Raw genomic sequence first — 20,679 nt, forward strand, 5'->3', positions numbered from 1 at the left:
CGGAGGACCTGGCACGTCACGGCGGCCGGAGCGGCCCGCGCGGCGAGCGAGAGCGAGGGACTAGCGCGCCCCAACCTGCGGCGGATCAGCGAGAGGAGTGCGCCGACCGGACCAGTCTGCCGCCGCCGCAACCAGCGAGCCGAGAGGCCAGAGCGGCCGTGCTGGCCACAGAGCCCCCACGGCGGGGAGGAGCAATTGCAGCCCGCCCGCCTCCTCCTCCCCCCCCCCCCCCCCGCCGCCTCCAGAGGCAGACCCAGGCGTCCTGTCCCACCCCCGTGTCCCGACACCCGGGACTCTCCCATGTCCTGGCCCCACGGTCCCCCCCACCCGTGTCCCAGCCCCACGGACAACCCCATGTCCTGACGCTCCGGGATCCTCCCCAGGTCCCAGCCCCTCAACCCCACAGACCTCCCTGCTCTGCCCCACCCACCCCCAGGGGCCCCAGCGTCCGGGCCCCCCCATGCCATGGTTCCCTGGTCCGGTGTCCCAGCCCCCCACCCCCGCACTCACTCCACAGCCCCATAGAAACACGAGAATCCTCTTTATTTTGGCAAAATCTTTCTCTTCAGAAATGGGGGGGGAGGGGGCAGACCTTGCCCTATTGCAACCTGGGGTGGAGGGGATGAAAGGGGGGACAAGAGAGCTGAACCTCTCCCCCATATGGGGGGAATGGGGAGCCCCACATTCACCTGCCTGAGGGCTGGGAGCTTCCTGGGGAGCAGAGATGATCCCACTGGGGCAGGATTTGGGGTCCTACTGGGCAGGAATTGCAGGTCCCATGGGGCAGGAATCAGAGATCCCTTGCAGCAGGATTTGGGGTCCCAGCAGGGCATCACTGGAGATCCCATCGGTCTGGATTTGGGGATCGCAGTGGAGGAGGACTTGGGGGTCTCTGGGGGCAGGATTCAAGGACCTCATGGGGTAGGACTTGGGGGTCCCAAAGGGGCAGAATCTGGGGGCCTCAAAGGGGAAGATCTGGGATCTCACTGGGGCAGGATTCAGGGAGTCTATTGGACAGGAGTTGGGGTCCCACTGGGGCAGGATCCAAGGACCCCATGTGACAGGAGTTGGGGGCCCCTCAGGGCAGGATTTTAGGTCCCACTGAAGCAGGATTCAGGGACCCTGTGGGACAGGACATGGGGACCTGTGGGGCAGGATCTGGGGGTCCCACTGGAACAGGATCCAAAGACCCTGCGGGACAGGATTTGGGGGCCCTGTGGGACAGGATCTGAGAACCCCATGAGAAAGGACTTGGGGCCCCATGGGGCAGGACTTGGGGGTCCCAATGGGGCAGGATTCAGGGACCCCATGGGACAGGACTTGGGGCCCCCCCGTGACAGCTGTGGGGCAGGGCACAGGCCCGCAGTGGCAGGGGACTACAAGTGCCGCCCCCCCGCTGTGTGCATGCTGAAATACTCGGTGTAGCCATTGGGGGCGGCCACCTGGGGTGCCTGCAGCTGGCAGGGGGGGCGCAGGCCCTCGCCCCCCAGCCCCACACCCTTGGGAGGTGCCCGGGAGGGGGGGCCTGGCTCTGCTGTCGTCACCACGCGCCCGTCGGGGGGGCCCCGTGCTGCTGCCGGTGTCTCCTCTATCTGCTTCCGTGCCTGCCAGGAGGGACACAGATGCCAGCATGGTGGGGGTCCCGGTCCCATGCTGGGGGGGGGGGGCACAGCTGGTTGGGAAGGACTGCCACCATTTTTGCGGCTGGGACAGCTACGGGGGTCCCCACCCAGATGTAGGACCCCAAGATTAGTGAGACCCATTTATCCCAGGGCAAGGATAGCTATAGGGGTCCCCCTCCATCTGCAGGTCCCTGAGGTTTGAGGGTCCCTATACAGCTGCAGGACCCCAAGATTAGGGGGACCCTCTCCACCTTGGAGAGGGGATAGCTATGGGGCACATCTCCATCCAGCTGCAGGACTCCAAGGTTGAGGGAAGCGCAGGCAGCTGCAGGACCCCGAGGTCTTGGAGACCCCTCCGTTCCAGGGCCCCAACTCACGGTGGCGGGACCGCCAGGGCCGTGGGGGATGGAGAAGAGCTCGGTGAAGTTGGGCACGGAGTCGCTGATGAAGGTGACGTTGCCGTAGACATGGTGGGGGAACTTGGCGCCCACTGCCCCCTCCTCCACGATGCCGATCTGTGAGGTCCGCACGTGGTAGGGGAAGTTCTTGTTGGCTGCCGAGGGCCGCGTCATCACCTGGGGGACGGGGGTTGCTGTGGGTTGGGGGTCATAGGGATCAGGGTGCCCTATGGGTCAGGGTCTCCCACGGATGAGGGTGTCCCAGGCATTGGGGCACTCCAGGGTTTGGGTCACCCATAGATCAGTGTCCTGTGGGTCAGGGTGCCCACGGTTTGGGGTGCCCCATTCTTTGGGGCACCCTATGGAGCGGGGTGCCCTGCAGTTCAGGGCACCCCACAGATTGGGGCACCCCATGGATCAGGGCAGTCACTGCAAGAGGGTCACACAGGGGGCTGGAGGCTCCCCAGGGAGGGGGCATGGGCAGGGGGGCTCTGTGGGGTGCAGGATGCCCTGTGGGGCCAGGGGGCTCCGTGGGGCAAGGGGTGCTCACCAGGAAGACGGCATGGGCGTAGAGGTGGATTCCCAGCTGGATCCCGTTGACGATCTTCTCCCGTGCCCACTTGGGGATCCCGAAGTTGGCGATCAGCGCCGTCACCGGCACCGCAAAGAACCTGGGGGCCAGCAGCACGCTCGTGCGCGCCCTCATGCACACCCTCATGCACGCCTGTGTCCTCGTGCACTCCAGGCGAGCCTGCACAGCCTTGTGCATGCCCTAGTGCCCGCCTGTGTCCTTGTGCAAACCCTGCGGAAACCTGCACGCCCTCCTGCATGCCTGCACCCCTTGTGCAAGCCCCTGCCCCTTGCACACCTGTTCTGTTGCTCAGGCCCCATGCATATACATTCCGCTATGCAACCCCATGCAAACCCCAGCCCCATGCAAACCATCCTGTCTTGCAAATCCCAGCCCTGTGCAAACCCGGCCTGCCATGAATCCCCGTGCAAACCCCAGCCCCGTGCACACCCATCTTGCCATGAATCCCTGTGCAAACCCCAGCCCCGTGCACACCCACGCTGCGGTGCACTCAGAAGCCCCGTGCGACGCTCCCGCGGCGGCGCAGGCCCGTGCCCGCCCTCGTGCGCTCACCAGAGCGTGTAGGCAGCGAAGAAGGGCACGTAGAAGGGCTGCTTCTCGGGGAACTGCTTGAGGGTGATGAGGATGGCGTAGCAGAACCACACGTAGGCCAGGAACTGCAGGGCGATGAGCCCGTAGCCGGCCGGCGACTCGTAGGTGTACAGCACCTGTGCGGGGTCAAAGAACTGCCCGGCGCCCCGGGCGTCAGCGGGGCCCAGGTGGCCCCACGGCGCCGCCCCACAGCGCGGCCCCACGGCGCCGCTCACCTCGGCCTCGTAGATGAGCAGCACCACGTGGGTGATGGAGTAGAGCGTCATGTAGACTGAGAGCTTCACCGAGCCCGTGTGGCTGATGCGGCCCCTGGGTGAGCGCCGTCAGCGGGGCACCCCACGGCCCGCCCCACGGCCACCCGGGTGGCACCACGTGGCCTCTGTCCCCATGCCCCAGAGCTGCCCCACGGCTGGCCCTTGCACCCTAGGGCTGCCCCACAGACGGTCCCTCCGCCCCTATGGCCATCCCCTAGTGCCCCTGAGCCCCACAGCCACCCCAGAGCTGTTCCCTGCACCACATAGCTGCCCCATAGCTGTGCCCTCTGCCCCATAGCTGTCCCCTGCTGGCTTCTGTGCCCCACAGCCAAGCCACAGCCATTCCCTGTACCATAGGGCTACCCCATAGCCCACCCCAGCACTCCATAGCTGTCCCCAGCACCCCACGGCTGCTCCCACACCCCTGAAGCTGCCCCACGGCCCTTCCCCGCCCCACGTGCCCGCGGCCCCCTGGTACCTCGTGACAGTGAAGCCCTTTCCCAGCAGAATCAGCATCAGCAGGAAGATGAGGAAGCTGACGGAGAACAGCAGCTTGGCTGGGGGCGAGAGGGCGGCTGGGCACGGCGCGCACACGGCCTCGCACCCGCACGCGCACCAGCACAGCTGTGCTCGGCAGCCACACGCATACGCGGTGCAGGAGGAGCCACATGTGCAGCACTGTGCACAGCAGCCATGCTTGCACGTGGTGCATGAGGAGCTACACGTGCGTGAAGCGCTGTGCACAGGAGCTGCATGTGCACGCACAGCACCATGCACAGGAGCCACGATTGCATGCAGTACACGGGGAGCCGCATGCAATGCTGTGTACAGGAGCCACACTCGTACGCGGTGCACGAAGAGCTGCGCGCATGCACCATGCATGGGAGCCACACTTGTATGTGGTGCATGAGAAGCCACGCGCGCGTGCAGTGCTGTGCATACGAGCCACGCTCACACGTGGTGCACAAGGAGCCACGTGCACATGCAGCACCATGCGCCTACCCAGGATCTTGAGGCTGGTGTTGCCCACGCCGTCGCAGGCGTACTGGCCCCAGTAGCCGCAGCAGAGGAGCAGGCTGAGCACTGGGGGCAGAGGAGGGGTGAGCCGGGCCCCCTGGCCCCCCCAGTCACCCATGCCCCCCACTCACCCTCCACGCCGCCCGCCGCCATGAACATCTTGTAGGTGGTGTGCAGCAGCTGCCGGCCCTTCAGCAGGTCTGGGGGGGGGGCGGTTGTCAGGGGAGCCCTCCTGGCAACACCAGGACTCCCCCGCTCAGAGCAGCCCCCCCGGCCCCCACTCACAGCCGAAGTAGCAGGAGACAAGGAAGATGAGGATGAAGATGAGAAGGAAGGTGATGTCCGTCTCCAGAATGCCTGGGGAGGGTGGACATGCAGGAGGCTTGGGACTCACCTCTTTGCCCCACTGTTACCCCCCATTGCAGCCCCCAATCCACAATTACCCCCCTGCATTGCAACCCCCCACCCCAACATTACCCCTCATTGCATCCCCCAACCCAAATTACCTACCCCCCTGCATTGCAACCCCCCACCCCACAGTTACCCTATTGCAGCCCCCTGACCCATAATTACCCCCCTGCATTGCAGACCCCTGGTTTCCACCCCAGTTACCCCCCATTGCAGCCCCCTGACCCACAATTACCCCTCCACATTGCAACCCCCCACCCCACAGTCACCTCCACTGCAGCCCCCTGACCTACAATTACCCCCCTGCTTTGCAGATCCCGTTTCCACCCCACTGTTAGCCCCCCATTGCAGCCCCCTGACCTGCAATTACCCCCCCTGCATTGCAGACCCCTGTTTTCCACCCCACTGTTACCCCCCCTTTGCAGCCCCCAACCCATAATTACCCCCCTGCATTGCAGACCCCTGGTTTCCACCCCACCGCCCCCCTCCCCCTTATAGACCCCCCCAGCCCGGGCCGAGGCCGCACCGAACTCGTCAGCAGAGAAGTGCCGGGTCCAGAAGGATTTCCCGTTGGTGAGCACCATCTCGTACTCCAGCTGCAGCCCGTCGCCCTGCGGGGCCGGGGCCGCAACGGATATGAGCACGGCCATCCGGAGGGCGACGAGGACGAAGATGAAGCGATGAAGATGAGGAAGGGAAAGCTGATGAGGAGGATGAGGAGTACAAAGAAGAGAATGGGATGAGGACGAAGGTGAGGAGGACAAGGATCAGGAGGGTGATGAGGAAGGGGATAAAGCTGGTGAGGAGGAGGATGGGGATCAGGAGGATGATGAGGACAAAGATGATGAGGAAGAAGACGATGGGACAAGGAGGATGATGAGGATGAAGACAATGAGACAAGGAGGATAGGGACAAAGATGAAGGGATGAAGGTGAGGAAGGGGATGAAGCGGACGAGGAGGAACAGATGAAGATGAGGATGACAACAGGGATCAGGAGAGTGACAAGAATGATGACGATGAAGGTGATGGGATGATGTGGATGAGGATGAAGACGAAGGAATGAGGAAGGGGATGAAGCAGATGAGGATAAGGACAAGGAAGATGAGGATGAATGGATGAAGATGAAGAAGAGAACAGGATGATGAGGAGAAAGGGATGAGGAAGAAGGCAAAGACAGGGATGGGGAAGGTGGGGACAGAGACAGGTATGGCAATGAAGATGGGGATGATGAAAATGAGGATGAGGCCGAGGCGGATGCCGGGCCGGGGCAACTCACCCCACACTTGCTGAGGGCCACGTACCACCAGCGCTCACGCACGGAGCGGAAGCTGCGGCCGCTGGCGCAGCTCAGGTACCGCACCGAGTCCTGTAGCAGCACCTGTGCCAGGGGGGTGACATGGGGCCGGTCAGTGCCACAGCCCCCTTGGGACCCTATGAACCCCCCCCCCCCCCCGGACCCCGGCCCACCTGGCAGCCTGACCAGGCATAGGCCGTGGTCAGGTTGATGACCTGGTTGTTCTCTGGCCGGATCACCGACTCCTTTGCCAGGCAGTCCTGAGTGGGGGGGCATGGGGAGTGGGCACAGGACCCCCCACCCCAGCCAGCGCAGACACCCCCAAGAGATGCCGAGACCCTGTGCCCCCCATACATGCACCAGCATCACTTTCCTCCCAGTATAACCCCCTCTCCCGGTATTGCCCCCATACGTGCACCAGTATCACCTTCCTCCCAGTATAACCTCCTCTCCCAGTATCATCCTCCCATATGTGCACCAGTATAACACCCTCCAGTACAATCCCCCTCCCAGTATAACCCCCCCATTCTCACTATCACCCCTCCAATACGTGCTCCAATATCACATCCCCTCTCAGTAAAACCCCTCCTCCGAATATCACTCTCTCTGCTCCCAGTATCACCCAGCCCACTCACAGTGTGTGCCTGGACCGCCAAGGCACAGTGTAGAGACCCCAACGCACCCCAAAATTCCACCTCAGACTCTATCACCCCCCCAGACCTCCAATGCACCCCCAGCACCCAACGTGCCCTCAGATCCCAATGCACCCCCAGACCCTGCTCATCCCCAATGCACCCCCAGATCCCAACGTACCCCCAGACCCTGTTCATCCCCAACACACCCCGAGACCCCAAAGCACTCCTGGACCCTGCTCGTTGCCAGTTTATGCTCAGATCCCAATGCAGGTCCCAGACCCCAAGGCACCCCCAACCCCACCTTGTTGCCCTTCTTGTAGACTGCAGGCCATTGCGAGGGGTCGTCGAAGTAGAGCAGGATGTTTTCGCAGCACTTAGCCTGGGAGGGGGCATGGGAGGGGGGTTAGCTGGGCAGTGGGGACCCAGGCATCTGGGCTGGGGAGCAGGCCTGGCACTCACCTCCGGGTATCTGAACCGGAAATCCAGGCGCCCGTAGTCGGACAGAAAGCAGAAGCGGGTCAGGAACACCCAGTCCTGGGGGGGGTGGGAGAGGGGGCTTAGGGATGGCCGAGACCCTGGCAGCCCCGCGCGGTCACTGCTGCTCTCACCCACAGACCCCACTGCCTGGGGACCCAGGTGTCCGGGGGGGTGTACCTGCACTCCTCCCCACTGCACCCTGGGGACTCAGGCATCCGCCCCCACCCCCAGCGCAGGGGGCCCAGGCGTCCGGGTGCCACCCGATCCTTCTGTGGTCATGGCAACGCGGCCTCCTAGCATGGCCCAGGCCTGGGGCACCCAGAGGGGGGTGACATGGTGGTGCCTGTGGGGGCACCACCATCCCCACGACCCTCACATCCCGCCATTGCCATGGCAACGGCCCTGCTCCGGGTTTCCAAGGCAACGGGCCAAGTAGGCCCGGGAAAGAGCCGAGAATGGTGAAGGGAAGATGAGGGGTGTGGGGGTTCCCTCCCCTGCCCCCCCCCAGCCCCACATTGCCCCCCACATCCCCCAGGACACCCCCAGCCCCACATTGCCCCCCCGCCCCCAACCGGGCCCTGCATCCAGAGAAGCCAGGATGGGGAGGGTCTGGCCCCATTTTGCAAGGTTTCACACCAAAACGCACCATGGGGGTAAGGGGGCTCCCAGGGCTGGAGATTCCCACCAAAGCTGCCGCCCTCCCAGTCTGCCCAGTGCTGCCAGTGCCCACCCATACCCCCCATCTTCCCCTGCCCAGTCCACTCAGCGCCCCTGCCCAGAGCTCTCCAGGGCACCCCTCCCAGCACATGGAGAGGCACTAGGGGCAAAGTGGGGAGGGGGGCCCGGGGAAATGGGGACGTCCGGAGTAAAACCGGGCCCCGGTGCCAAAGGGGATGGTGCAAAGCCGGGGGGCGGCGCAAAGTGGGGCGGGGGTCCCGGTTCAACGAGGGGGGGGTGCAAAACGGAGAGGGGGTTTCGGTGCTAAGGAGGCCCCAGTGCAAAGCAGGGAGGGGGGGATCGGTGTAAAACGGGGGTCCCGGTGCAAAGGGGGCGCTGGTGTAGCGCGGCCCGGTTCGGCCCGGCCCGGCTCACCTCCTTGGTGCTGATGTTGCCGCGGACGTACTTGGCGCCGGCGCCGGCGGGCAGCAGCAGGAGCAGGAGCGGGAGCGGGAGCAGCGCGGGGTCGCGCCGCGGCGGCCGCAGCCCCATCGCCGCCCGCGCCCCGACCGCAGCCGCAGCCGCAGCCGCCGTGCGCGCTCCCGGGCGCGGCACCGGCACCGCCCCCTGGCACCGGCACCGCCCCCCCCCCCCCGGTGCCGGTACCGGCACCGCCCCTTGGCACCGCCCCCCCACCGGTGTCGGTACCGGCACCGCCCCTTGGCACTGCCCCCTCTCCCCGGCACCGCTCCCGGGTACCGGCACCGTCCTCTCCAGAACCAGCGCCCCTCCTCCCCAGTACGGCAGGGGTACTGGCAGGTGAGACAGTCCAAGGGACCACACTAGCCCAGCACCCTTCTCCCAGTATAACACAGCACAGCCCAGTATAACTCAGTGCCCTCCTCCCAGTATAACCCTATGCAACCCAGTGCCACTCTCCAAGTATAACACAGTGCAACCCAGCACCATCCTCCCAGTATAACCTAATGCAACCCAGTGCCCTCCCCTCAGAATAACCCAGTATAACCCAGAGCCCTCCTCCCAGTACAACCCAGTCCAGACGTGTGGCAAGGGGGCAGGAGGAACCCATGTCTTGCCACTGGCAACTGGGGGGGGGGCCCTGCGGGAGACAGGAGAGGAAGCGAAAGTAGCAGCTGGGGCCCCGGGGGAGCCGCGGGCCGGGACCCCCCCCGCTGGCACACTGCCGCCGTGCCGAGGCCATGGGGTCCGGCGCCCACCCTCGCTGCCCCGGATCTCCCAGCCCACGGTCCCCCCCGGGCTCCGGGGCGTCCCGGCTCCCGAAGCCCCACACGGTGGGCGGCTGCAACGGAAAGTGATACCCCCAAGCTTCCCTTTTCCACCTCCCACGGCTGGTGCGGCTGAGCAAGAGGGTCAGAGAGCCTGCGGCGTCCGGCCGGAGAGGTAGGCACTGCGCAGCTCCGCTCCCCGGCGTGGGGCCCAGGCCTCCGGGCCCCAGCCCTGTGCAGGACCGTGGCGTGCCCGGCGCGGGGCCCAGGCGTCCGGGCCCCCAGCCCGCGCAGCGCCCCGGTGCCCCCTGGCCCGGCGCGGGGGTGCGACAGACTGAGGCAGGCCCGTCGTTCCATGGCGTGGGGCAGGATGTGTCCCCTCCTGGTGCCATGGGTCCTGGCGTTGCTGGGCACACCAGGGAGCTGGGGCTACGGTTTCCGGAACTGCATCCAGTCGGCGCAGGACGCCGGCAGCTTCCGCTGCATCCAGCGCTTCGTGCAGGACATCGGCAGCGCCGTGAGCGACCTGCCGCCCAGCACCACGGCCCTCAACGTCTCGCACAACGCCATCCGCCGCCTGCCGCCCCGCGCCCTGGCCCACCTGACCCAGCTGCGCCGCCTCGACCTGGCCTTCAACCAGCTACGGACGGTGGAGCAGGGGGCCTTCGCGGACCTCGGCGTGCTGGCCACGCTCGACCTGTCCCACAACTGCCTGGCCAGCCTGACCAAGGGCGCCTTCCAAGGGCTCACCAACCTCTCCCGCCTGCTGCTGCACCACAACCTGCTCAGCACCCTGGGCCCCGGCGCCTTCCAGCCACTGGCCAGCCTGCGCTCCCTGCTCCTCTGCAACAACCGCCTGCAGAGCTTCCGCGAGGTGGCCGGCAGTGTGCAGCACCTGCCACGGCTCCGGGACCTGGACGTGTGCAAAAACAACCTGACGTCGCTGGAGCCCGGCCCCCGCCTGCCCCCGTCGCTGCGCACCCTGCGCCTCTGCAACAACTCGCTGGTGGGCGTCAGCGGCGCCAGCCCCGACCTTCTGCACCACGTCAAGGTGCTCGATCTGTCCTACAACAACATCTCCGACGTGCAGTCCTTCGCCCAGGTCCGCTTCCAGAACCTCAGCCGGCTCCAGCTGCTGGGGAACCCCCTGGACATCTTCCGCCTGCTGAATGTCTCCGACGTGAGGCCCCGCAGCGTGGACTTCTCCGGCCTGAGGCTGGGCAACGAGAGCGTGAGCCAGGTGTGCCGGCACTTGCAGGGCGCCGGGCTGAGGCAGCTCCAGCTGCAACGGAACGGGATCCGTGCCTTGCGGAAGGGCGCTTTCGCCCCGTGCCCACACTTCGGCACCCTGGACCTCTCATGGAACGAGATGCACTCCGTGGGGTGCGTGGGGGAGCTGCTGAGCCGGAGGCAGCAGCAGGCGCTGCAGAGCCTGGTGGTGGAGCACAACCTCCTGAAACGCCTGCAGTCCTGCGAGGCGGGTGCGCAACTGCCTCGCCTCTACAACATCTCCTTCCGCTTCAACCGCATCCTGATGGTCGGCCGCCGTGCCTTCGGCTACGCCCCCAGCCTCCGCGTCCTGCACCTCAACATCAACAACATTGCCGACCTGCAGAAGGGCGCGCTCCAGGGCCTGCACAACCTCACCGAGCTGCGGCTCGACAACAATCTCCTCACCGACCTCTACCAGACCAGCTTCACTGGCCTGGGCCAGCTCCAGATGCTCAACCTCCGCAACAACCATGTCTCTGTCCTCTTCTCCAATGTCTTCAGCAACCTGAGTCAGCTCCAGACGCTGGACCTGGGGGGTAACAACATCCGGCACTTGACAGACAAGTCCTTCCAGGGGCTGCACAGCCTCCGTAAGCTCTACCTGGATGGCAATCACATCCAGGAGATCAGCAGTGACATCTTCGGCCCAGTGCAGGCCACCTTAGAGGTGCTGGATCTGAAGGGCAACAAACTGCAGTACATCACAAAGCAGCAAAGCCAGCAGCCCCCGTTCATGTACCTGCATCAGCTCTACGATCTCAAGCTGCAGGCCCAGCAGCCCTACGGCCTCAAAATCATCCCCCACAAGTTCTTCCAGGGCCTCACGGCCCTGCGCACCCTCTTCCTGTCGCAGAACAAGCTGCTCTCCATCCCCTCTGACATCTTCGATGACCTGGCCCAGTTGCAGTACCTGACACTGGCGGACAGCAACAATGGGATGCAGGACTTGCCACCGGGCATCTTCAAAAACCTCACCAGCCTGGAGTCCCTGGACCTGGAGAACGTGGGGCTCCACTCCCTGACGCTGGAGGTCTTCGGCAACCTCAGCCGCTTGAAGACACTGAGGCTGGCCAAGAACGAGCTGCAGACGGTCAACCAGAGCGTGGCCCAGCGGCTGAGAGCCCTGCGCTACCTGGACTTGCGCAAATGTCCACTGAGCTGCAATTGCGAGAACACTTGGTTCCAGACGTGGCTGAACAACAGCCAGGTGCAGGTGGTGTACCTCTACAATTACACCTGCGACTCACGGCAGCAGCCAGCCTACGTGTACAGCTTTGACACGCACGTCTGCTTCCTGGACGTCGGGCTCTACCTGTTCTTGGGCACGGCGCCAGCGCTGCTGCTCCTCATGGTGCTGCCGCTGCTCTACCACCGGGCCTACTGGCACCTCAAGTACCACTTCTACATCCTCCGCTGCTGGGTGAATGAGCGCTGGTGGCGGCAGGACAAGGAGAAGTACCGGTACGACAGCTTCATCTCCTACAACTCGGCCGACGAGAGCTGGGTGCTGCAGGAGCTGGTGCCCAACCTGGAGCAGGGCAGCGGCCGGGGCTCTTTCCGCCTCTGCCTCCACCACCGTGACTTTAGGCCCGGGAGGAGCATCATCGACAACATTGTGGACAGCATCTACAACAGCCGCAAGACCATCTGCATCATCAGCCGCAGCTACCTGCAGAGCGAGTGGTGCTCCCTGGAGATCCAGCTGGCCAGCTACCGCCTCTTTGATGAGCTCAAGGACGTGCTGGTCCTGGTCTTCCTGGAGGCCATCCCCAACGCGGAGCTCTCTGCCTACCACCGCATGCGGAAGGTGATGCTGAAGAAGACCTACCTCAGCTGGCCTCCACAGCCCGAGGCCCAGAAGCTCTTCTGGATGAAGCTTAAAAAGGCCCTGAAGAGCAACTACATGGAGGAAGAGGAGGAGGACTTTGGGCAGGAAGAGAAGCTGCTGTAGGCAGCAGAGGCAGTCCAAAGCCTTCCTCCTCCTTGCTTTGCAGCCTCCATCTCCCCCCCCCAGAAAGCATCCTGCTCCCAGGCCGGGGATTCAGAGCAGGCTGAGTGGACACACCAAGGAAGGGCGTGGGATGCCGCAGGCCGGGCGGTGCTAACTGCCGTTACACTGTGCTTCAGCATTCCCTGGGATCCCACAGACCTTAACGACGGTGGCAGAGCCAGGGCTGGGCCTGGGCCTTGCTGGGGAGCCGTCAGGGCTTCCCCGAGGCCCCGCGGGGACACACAGAGCCGTCTGGATTAAGTCCCACTGCCCGGAGGAGGCAGCCGGCGCAGCCGGGAGGAAGGGCCGGCAATGCCACCCTCGGGAGAAACAGCCTTTATTGAGCACGCGGCAGCAGGAGGGGAGGGAGGCTGCAGGAGGGGAGGGAGGCTGCAGGCAGCGCGCTGGGGGCCAAGTGCCGGCCCCGACTCTGGGTGAAGCTCCTCGGCTCGCGGTGCGACACTGGCCCGCGCCACAATAAAACGCCGGCTTCCACAGCTGCTCGCCTCGCTGCTCCTTTTGCCACAGCGGGCCTCAGTACAGCTTCATGCGGGGGAAGACCCAGGCCTCAGGGCTGGAGTAGTCCTGATGGTGTCCATGTGCCTGGGAAGCTGGAGAGCAGCCCCTCTCCAGCACCTCTGAGGGGGGAAAGAAGGACATGGGCAGGCACTGGAGTGCACGGAGCTGCTCAGCATCATCTGGGCCCAGCCAGCTCCTGCTGGGCCCTGTCTCGGGCACCTCCCAGGCTTTGCGGTCCCACGGCTGGTAGCTGTCCGAGCTGTCCTGGTGCTTCCAACAGCTGACTCCAGGCTGGGCGGGTGCTGGCAGCCTCTGGTGGCCCGGCTCACGCGTCTCCCAGCAGGGCACAGGCACCTCAAGGGGATGGTCCGGCCATGGCAAGCAGGAGCCATGCTGAGGGCAGAGCTCCCGGGACGCGGGCTGGTGCACGGAGCGGGGCCAGCCCGGGACACCTGGAAGCCGGTGCTCAGGACGCTCAAAGGTGCTGGAGCTCCAAGCGCTTCCGAGGACATCGACGGAGGTCCGTGGGGCCGGGGCAGCCCTGCGTGTGGGGCGGGGTCCCAAGTCCAGGTGCTGGGAAGTGCAAGGCTCTGTTGCAGGACGCCGGCTCAAGCCATACTTCTGTGGCCCAGCCAAGGAAAGGCCGAGTGGGCTTGTGCTGTTCAGGCCCACGTTGCCCGCTGCGAGAGGCAGCTTGTGGCTCCAGCTGCATTCCTCCGCAGCGTCCTCTCCAAAGCCCATGAGGGTTTTTGCCGGCCACGTCCTGGACCTGCAAGCAGGCCCCATGGAAGCCCTGCAACGCGGAGCTGCTCCAGGCACAGCCCTGCACAGGAGACCTGGCCCCTCCAGCGGGGGGAAACTGGCAGAGTGAGGCAAGAACTCGCCGCGGGGCAGTGCTCTCGCAGGCCGGCCGAACGCCTCCAGCCCTGGTGGGGATGCCCTGCAGGCTGACCTCCTCTCTCCATGGATGCAGAAGACTGTGGCAGGGCTCTCCGGGTGCTCACCTCCCACCTCTTCGTTCCCCGGAGTCCAGGGGAAACGGCTCTGTGTGGACGGATGCCAAGTATTAATGAAGCCCAGTGAGGCCGGACCGGCCACCCAAGCTGCCTCCTGCACCGCTGCAGCCAGCCCTGGTCCAGTTCCCAGCAGCAGGGGAGAGCTGAATGGAGTGACACCTTCCCCACTCCAGGGCAGGGAAGGCAGCTTTCCGGGCAGGAAGGCTACTCACCCTGTTCAAGACTGTTTGCGGGGGGCTGGGGGTGCAGCCACAGGCAGATGGCAGGCCCCTGCTCCTTCTCCGCTTCCCAGGAGCATCTGGCTCAGAGTTCCTGCTGCTGCTCAACCCCATAGTGAAGAGCAGCTCCTCTTCCGGGGTGTTGAGGCTCCGGAGATCTGCAAGGGAGAGAAAGTGGGGAGCCGTGAGCAAAACCCAAAGGCTGCTCCGGTTGGAAACCCCCACACAACAGGCCGGGACGCGGGGAGCCAGGTGCCTGGTAAGTGCACTGTGGGGAAAGAAGGACTCGGCTCTGGGAAGATCGCCCTGGCGCAGGTCCTGCACAGATTCATGCACCCCTGCCCCGCTCCCAGCAGTGCTGCTGGGCACCCTGACCTTGTGGAGCAGCCTCCGCTGCCTGGGTCTTGTGGGCCAGCAGCATGGAGAGGTCAGGGTAGGCATGGTGCCTGTCAAGCAGGACAGCGAGGATGGTCCGACGCCGCTCGCTGACCAGGTCGCGTCCTGGAAACGCCGGTGTGCGGCTGAGCAGTGCTCGGAGTTTGCAAGCTATCTCCCTCCAGGGCAGGCCAGCGGCCGCGTGCTCCGGCCCCGGTGGGGGCACGTTCTCCTTGTCGCTCGGCGGCAGCGGCGTTTCAGCTTGGCTGGCGCTGGGCTCAGGGTGACCTGGCACTGATTCCTCGGCAGCAGGAGCGGTGACGGGCCGAGGCTCTCTGCTGCCATGCTCCGTCCCCGGCTGCCCGTCAGGGAGGTGTTGCAGCGAGGGCTCGGCAGCAGGGCTGGGAGCAGCCGGCACGTCAGCTTGCAGCTGCGTCTCCATCCCGGCGTCCTTCCTGCTGGGGCTGGCTGGGGCGGTTTCTGGCCCATTGCAGGGGCTGAGCAGCCTCTCAATATTAACGGACTTCACCTCCCTGTTGAACATGCCCAGGTGCTGGCTGAGGCGGTTCTGAGTGATGACGACTGGCTTGGAGGCCGAAACGGGGCTGCGGAAGGGCCGGCCAGTGTGGCGGCAGCCCCGGAGAGGCGGCGGCAGCCTCTGCAGGGGCCTGGGCTCCAGCCGCCCGGCCCCGACGGCCCTCCGGCCAAACTTGGCAGAGTTGCGCTCCCGCCTGGTTTTGCGGCGCTTGACGCGGCCGGGCCTCGCCCCCGCGCTGCATGGACCGGCAGGCAGGCGGGGGGCAGCGTCGGCGCCGCTCCTGCGATCCATGCTGTTGGCGGCGCCCCTGGGAAAGGTGGCAGCGACGTTAGCAAGCGCACAGGTTGGCGAGGGGAGAAGTGACGGGAAAGGTCCTCCGCAGGCACGAGCCCGTCTCCGGAAGCAGCAGTTTGGGGCAGTGCAGTGCAAACCGCGTGGGTCGCCTCCCTAACGCGGGGTTCGAACCCTGCGCCGTGCCAGGCACCCTAGGGAAGAGGGGCGCGTTTGAGCCTGGTGGAGGAACAGGACGGGGGTAGCTGGTGGTGGGGAAGAGGAGATGGAAGGGAGAGGGGGGCCCCAGAGAGATCCTTCCCTGAATACCGCTGCCCAGTCCTCTGCCCCCCAGCTCCTTCTACCCCCCATCCCTGCCCATGGCAAAACCTTTCCTGCAGAGCTCTCCGCTTTCTGAAAACCCTCTTGCCCACCAAACAGCCTCCGCATGCCCTCTCCCTATTTACCCCTTCCCGGAGGACACTTCGTGCTGTCACTTGTGTAGAGATCAGACACTTATTTCTTGGAACTATCACAGAAAATTCATTAATGGCACTGTCTCAGCAGCTCTCCCCAAAAGACCACTGATATCCCTGGAGACCCTCTGTTTCCCTCTGCCTCTGAGACCCCCAGTATCCCTATGGACTCCCAGACCCCCCTGACATTCCCAGGGACCCTCATTTTCCCTTCCCAGCACCCCCCTATGTCCCTATGGCCTCCAGGGAGCCACATTTCCACCTCAATACCCGCAATGCTCCACAGACCCCTCTGCAACCCCCAATGTCCCCATGGCCCCCCACTGCCCCCTCAGGCACCCCTAATGTCCCCAGGACCCCCCAGGTTCCCCCCAACACCTCAAATGTCCCCAGCCCCCCAACTCCCCCAGTGTCTCCATGATCCCCATAAACCCCCATTCTCATCCTGTTGTCCCCAGCATCCTCAGTGACCCTCATTTCCCCTCAACTCTTCCAATGTCCCAGGGACCCTCTCTACTCCCCCAGTGTCCCCGTGGCCTCCATGGCCTCCCATTGCACCCTCAACACTCCCAATATCCCCAGGGCCCCCCATTTCCCCCATCTCCCCAGGGACCCCCATTTCCCCCGATCTCCCCCAACATCTCCAGGAGCCTCCATTCCCCCCCCCCCGGTGCCCCCAATATCTTCAGGGCCCCCCATGTCCCAGGGACACACATTTCCCCCATCTCCCCCCATGTCCCCATTTTCCCCCATTTCCCCCCATTGCCCCCTAACATCCCCCATATACCCATTGCTCCCCAATGCTCCCTTGTCCCCCCGTCTCCCCATTGCCCCCAACACCCTCCACGTCCCCATTTCCCCTCGTTGCCCCCCCCCACCTCCGCCCGCGGCCAACCGTCCGCCAGGCCCCGCCCCTCCCCGCGCGGTGGGCGTGGCCTGCCCCGCCGCGCGCCAGAGCGGCCCCTCGTGCCGCGGCCGTTGAACAGCAGCCGCCCGCGGCACGAGCCCGGCGGGAGGGCTTTTGCGTTTCCCGCGCTGCCCGCCGATTGGCCCGCGGCCTGGGGGCGCCCGCGCTGATTGGCTGAGAGGCCTGTGGCGGGGCGGGGCGGGGGAGGGCGCAGGAGGAGAGGACGTCGCACCTCTGAGGTGAGCGGTAGCATTGGGTTCGGGCTGACAAAGCTCCGGGGAGCTGAGAAGGCTGCAACCTTGCCGAGCCCCAGGGACCCTGACACCGAGGGGGCCGCAACCCCGCTGAGCTGCAGAGCTGGGAGGGCCGGCACCCCCAGGAACCCTGGCACCGAAGGGGCTGTGACCCTGCTGAGCCCCAGGACCAGGAGGGCCAGCATCCCTGGGAGCCTTGGCACTGAAGGGCCCGTGATCCTGCTGAGCCGCAGGACTCAGGGCTGGGAACCCCAGCACTGAGGGAGCACTGACCCTGCCAAGCCCCAGAGCTGGGAGGGCTGGCACCCCCAGGAGCCCCAGCACCTAGGGGGCTGTGACTATACCGAGCCCTAGGATTGGGGCTCCAGTGCTGAGGAGATCCCACAGTGGGGAGGGCAGCCACGCCATGGTTCCCACTGTGCCAGCCCCACAGCTGAGAGAAGGAACCACATTCCCACACCTCCAGTTCTCTGGTAAATGCCTGGCTACGTATCCCTAACACATCAGTTTGGCTCACAATACTGTCTGTGAGTGCTAGCCCTGGGGAAGAAAGCTCTCTAGTCAGAGGATGGTGCTGGGAAATGAGGAAGGAGAGGATCCTGAGGTGAGGAGCTGTGGTGGGAACAAGTAGAGTTCTCTCTTTTTTTCAGAAAAATGAAAGAGGACAGCAAGGCCCACTTTGTCTCTCTCATTCCCCAGTTTGGTGGAAGTGCAGTCTGAGGAGATGTTCATCTACTTCCTGAAAGACAGCGGGCAGAAATGGTAGCCTTGAAGAAAATGAAGTGAAACTGTGACTTTACAAGAGAACTAGGTGAAGAGGGCAGGTGGAGAGGAGACCAGCGACACGCAAATGGTGCACCATCTGGCAGAAGCAAGCAGAGCTGAGGCATTTCTCTTTTGCCTCCCTGAAGCTTCCGCTTTCTGTTTTGATCGGGGAAACTTGCCAAAAGGGTAAAGTTTGCACCTCTGTGTAAGACAGATCTGGCTCTCCGCGGCCGGGGGTGCGGCCCACCCTCGCGGTGGCATGCATCTGTCTGGGTATTGTGGCGGTGAACCTTCCTGGACCTTCAGGTGCCACCCTGCCATGGTGAAGTCCCGCAGCCAGGACAGCAAAGCCCTCAAGGTTCCTGTGCGGGAAGCACTTTCCCTGTGGAGAGTTTGGGAAGAGCTCACATCCTGAAACATCCTTCTTAGGTCTCTCTCTCCCAAAGCCTGTATTTTCGTGTCATGGCTGGCAGCCCCAAAAGCCCAAGCAGCTGGTGTAGGGAAGGGGGGAGGTTTTGCTCTGAGGCACGCACACATCCTTTCTTGGCAATGATAAGGCAGGAAGTACGCAGTGTGCAGGAAGAACTTTGAGGGGTTTGAACCATACTGTGACACTTGTTTTACCACAAGAGTTTACACTTTCAGGCAATTCATACCATTTCGAAGACAAAGGTGGTAATCTGCCAGTGCCCTCTTGTTCATCCCAGTAACACCTTAAAATAACATAACGGGCAGCACAGAGCTATTGCATACGCAGCCACACACGAGCTCTAATGTCTCCTTCCTGAGCAGAGCTGCCTCTCCCTGCAACTCCTGAGCCCCTTTGCACTGCACCTTAAATAGCGACACAGCACAGCTAAACCTGTTCCTCTGCAGCAGCTGCGCAAACCGCCTGCCCTGCGCCGAACTCCCACGGGCAGGGGCAAAGGCCTCCCAGTCCCCAACGCCTGTGATCCTGTCACAGCCACTGAAAATGTGCAAGGGCTGGCGGCCCCTGGCATTGCGATACTAATCATTTCAGCACTCTTTTGTCTTGACACATTTGGGAACACATTCATCTTTCTTACAGCTACAGTCAAAACCTCGAGGCCACAATATAAATCCACAGCTGTTGAAAAAAGTGGAAGGAGAAAGGGCAAAACATCACACAGGCAAGAATACTTGATAAAGGAGAAAGGGCAAAACATCACATAGGTAAGAATAATTGATATATTTTATTTGTATTTTGTCTTTTTTTTTTTTTTTTTTTTGCTAACAAAACTCACTTCTGAGGTAAAACTTAACTAAGCAGTGTCTCAACATGTGTAGCCCTGACTGTGATCTAGTCAGGGCCCAAATTACTAGTGGCACTCATAAGTGCTAGTAATTATGTAACAATTAGCATACAGTAAGAATAACTAAAGCTACAATCCTCACCCACTGATTCAAACAAAAGTCTTTGCTAGCAATAAAGTGGATATAAAATACTTAAAGGGTGCGGGGAGAATTGCATAAAAAAAACCTAGAAGAGCTGAAACCTGACAAAACCATTAATATGTTTGCTTTTTTGGCCACAACATGGAAAGGAACAATTCTCTTCCACGCCAGTTCCTGAAGGTGGTAAATTGTAGGGCTGAGGCATCTAACAAGGGCCAACCACAAACTGCTTGTGTCGGATGCTCCCTCTGCTGGTTACCAGAGCAGCTTTCCTTGGCAAAGGCATGGGAAATTTTATTCAGAAATAGACTTTTCCTCCTCCCCACAAAAGGGAAAAAACTCCTGTAGCCATTTGCACAACCGTTTTGGAAACATTGACAACTCTGTTAAATCAAAAATGTTCTGGAAAAATTCTGCAGCAAATTATTGTTTTGTTAGAAAACATCACTCACATACAAAGTAATTTCCTTCTGCTGTAAAAGTGTTGTTTTTTTTAAAGCAAGCTGCAGAGGCACCCACTGAGGAGGAGGATTCCCAGCATATAGCAGATCCTGAGAAACCAGATGAAACATCCCCCAGGGACAGAGCAGATCCTGACCCCAACGTCACCGGCCTCTGACACGGTTTGCTGTTGCGTGCAGAGCTCTTGTCCGCGCTGTCGTGGCAGCCCCAGGAGCGGGGAGCCGTCAGCCTGTGGATTCGGCGGGCCGAGACGAGCCACTGGTGGGTCCGCGGAGAGTTAACTGCGTGCCCAAACAATAGCAAGCCGCTTCGGAGCGCGAGCTCTCCACGCTGGCCGACTCCTTCCACTGAAGGAAACGTAAATCTCACTGACTACCATTACCTCTCCCCCAACCTGCCCCCAGCTCAGCTTCCTGCTGCTTCAGCATGCAGGCAGAAGTGACAAAAGAAACGTCCTTGTCGCCACCGCGGCCCGTGGATCCCTCCCTCCGTAACCTGGCTGCAGTCCAGCGCAGCCACGGCCGCAGCCTGCCGTCTCGTTCCCATTGTCCTGGCTCTCGCATTCCCACACGGCAGCTTGTCGGAGGCTGTCGGCACGCAGCCCAGCTGAGGCTGAGCCAGATACAAATGCGAGGGGACAGTGTCGCTGCTTAGTCAATTATAATCAGAAGGTATCAGTATCAGGATTAGGCTGCTGCGGTTTTCCGTGCCTGGCTCCAAGAAAGAGCGCAGTGGCTCATCTTTCTCCGTGCATTCCCATTCCGTTGGAGGCCGGGGTTCTTATTTGCTCTGCAGCTACAGAGAATTAGGCCCAAATATGTCACTGTCCATTTATTTCTGTAGCTCGACTGCGGCAGCGGCTAAGCCGTCCTGCATAGCGCTCTCTAGATGCACCCGGGGGATGGTTTCTGAAGCCACCAGATGCAGCACCCAAGCAAACGCATACAGCTTATGAAAGAGAGGAAAGCCTACGTCAAAATCAACGAGCCGGGGGGGGGGGGGGGGGGC

General features: G+C 62.9%; 2 protein-coding genes across 2 annotated transcripts; one reads left to right on the top strand and one right to left on the bottom strand.

Moving 5' to 3' along the window:
- Positions 1-524: 524 nt before the first annotated feature.
- Positions 525-8,498, bottom strand: TMEM145 (transmembrane protein 145). Its single transcript, XM_062598708.1, has 15 exons — positions 8,382-8,498; positions 7,272-7,346; positions 7,114-7,191; positions 6,351-6,437; positions 6,160-6,261; positions 5,409-5,583; positions 4,760-4,831; positions 4,606-4,674; positions 4,460-4,540; positions 3,936-4,014; positions 3,419-3,512; positions 3,165-3,337; positions 2,571-2,691; positions 2,000-2,197; positions 525-1,604 (listed from the first exon to the last, which is right to left on the bottom strand). Exons 1-15 carry the CDS (start codon positions 8,496-8,498, stop codon positions 1,377-1,379), a joined length of 1,749 nt encoding a protein of 582 aa, XP_062454692.1. The 3' UTR covers positions 525-1,376.
- Positions 8,499-9,563: 1,065 nt separating this feature from the next.
- Positions 9,564-12,416, top strand: LOC134152949 (toll-like receptor 13). Its single transcript, XM_062598709.1, has one exon. It carries the CDS (start codon positions 9,564-9,566, stop codon positions 12,414-12,416), a length of 2,853 nt encoding a protein of 950 aa, XP_062454693.1.
- The last annotated feature ends 8,263 nt before the right edge of the window (positions 12,417-20,679 follow it).

The sequence above is a fragment of the Rhea pennata genome, chromosome 36, assembly GCF_028389875.1.
Source record: "Rhea pennata isolate bPtePen1 chromosome 36, bPtePen1.pri, whole genome shotgun sequence".
Lineage (NCBI taxonomy): Eukaryota > Metazoa > Chordata > Aves > Rheiformes > Rheidae > Rhea > Rhea pennata.

Bases quoted from the DNA above. Each gene is read 5' to 3' on its own strand.
- LOC134152949 (XM_062598709.1), top strand. From the start codon at position 9,564: ATGTGTCCCCTCCTGGTGCCATGGGTCCTGGCGTTGCTGGGCACACCA.
- TMEM145 (XM_062598708.1), bottom strand. From the start codon at position 8,498: ATGGGGCTGCGGCCGCCGCGGCGCGACCCCGCGCTGCTCCCGCTCCCG. The intron at 7,347-8,381 runs GTGAGCCGGGCC...CACCCCCCCCAG, and splicing joins GCAACATCAGCACCAAGGAG to GACTGGGTGTTCCTGACCCG. The intron at 7,192-7,271 runs GTGAGTGCCAGG...GCCCCCTCCCAG, and splicing joins TCCGGTTCAGATACCCGGAG to GCTAAGTGCTGCGAAAACAT.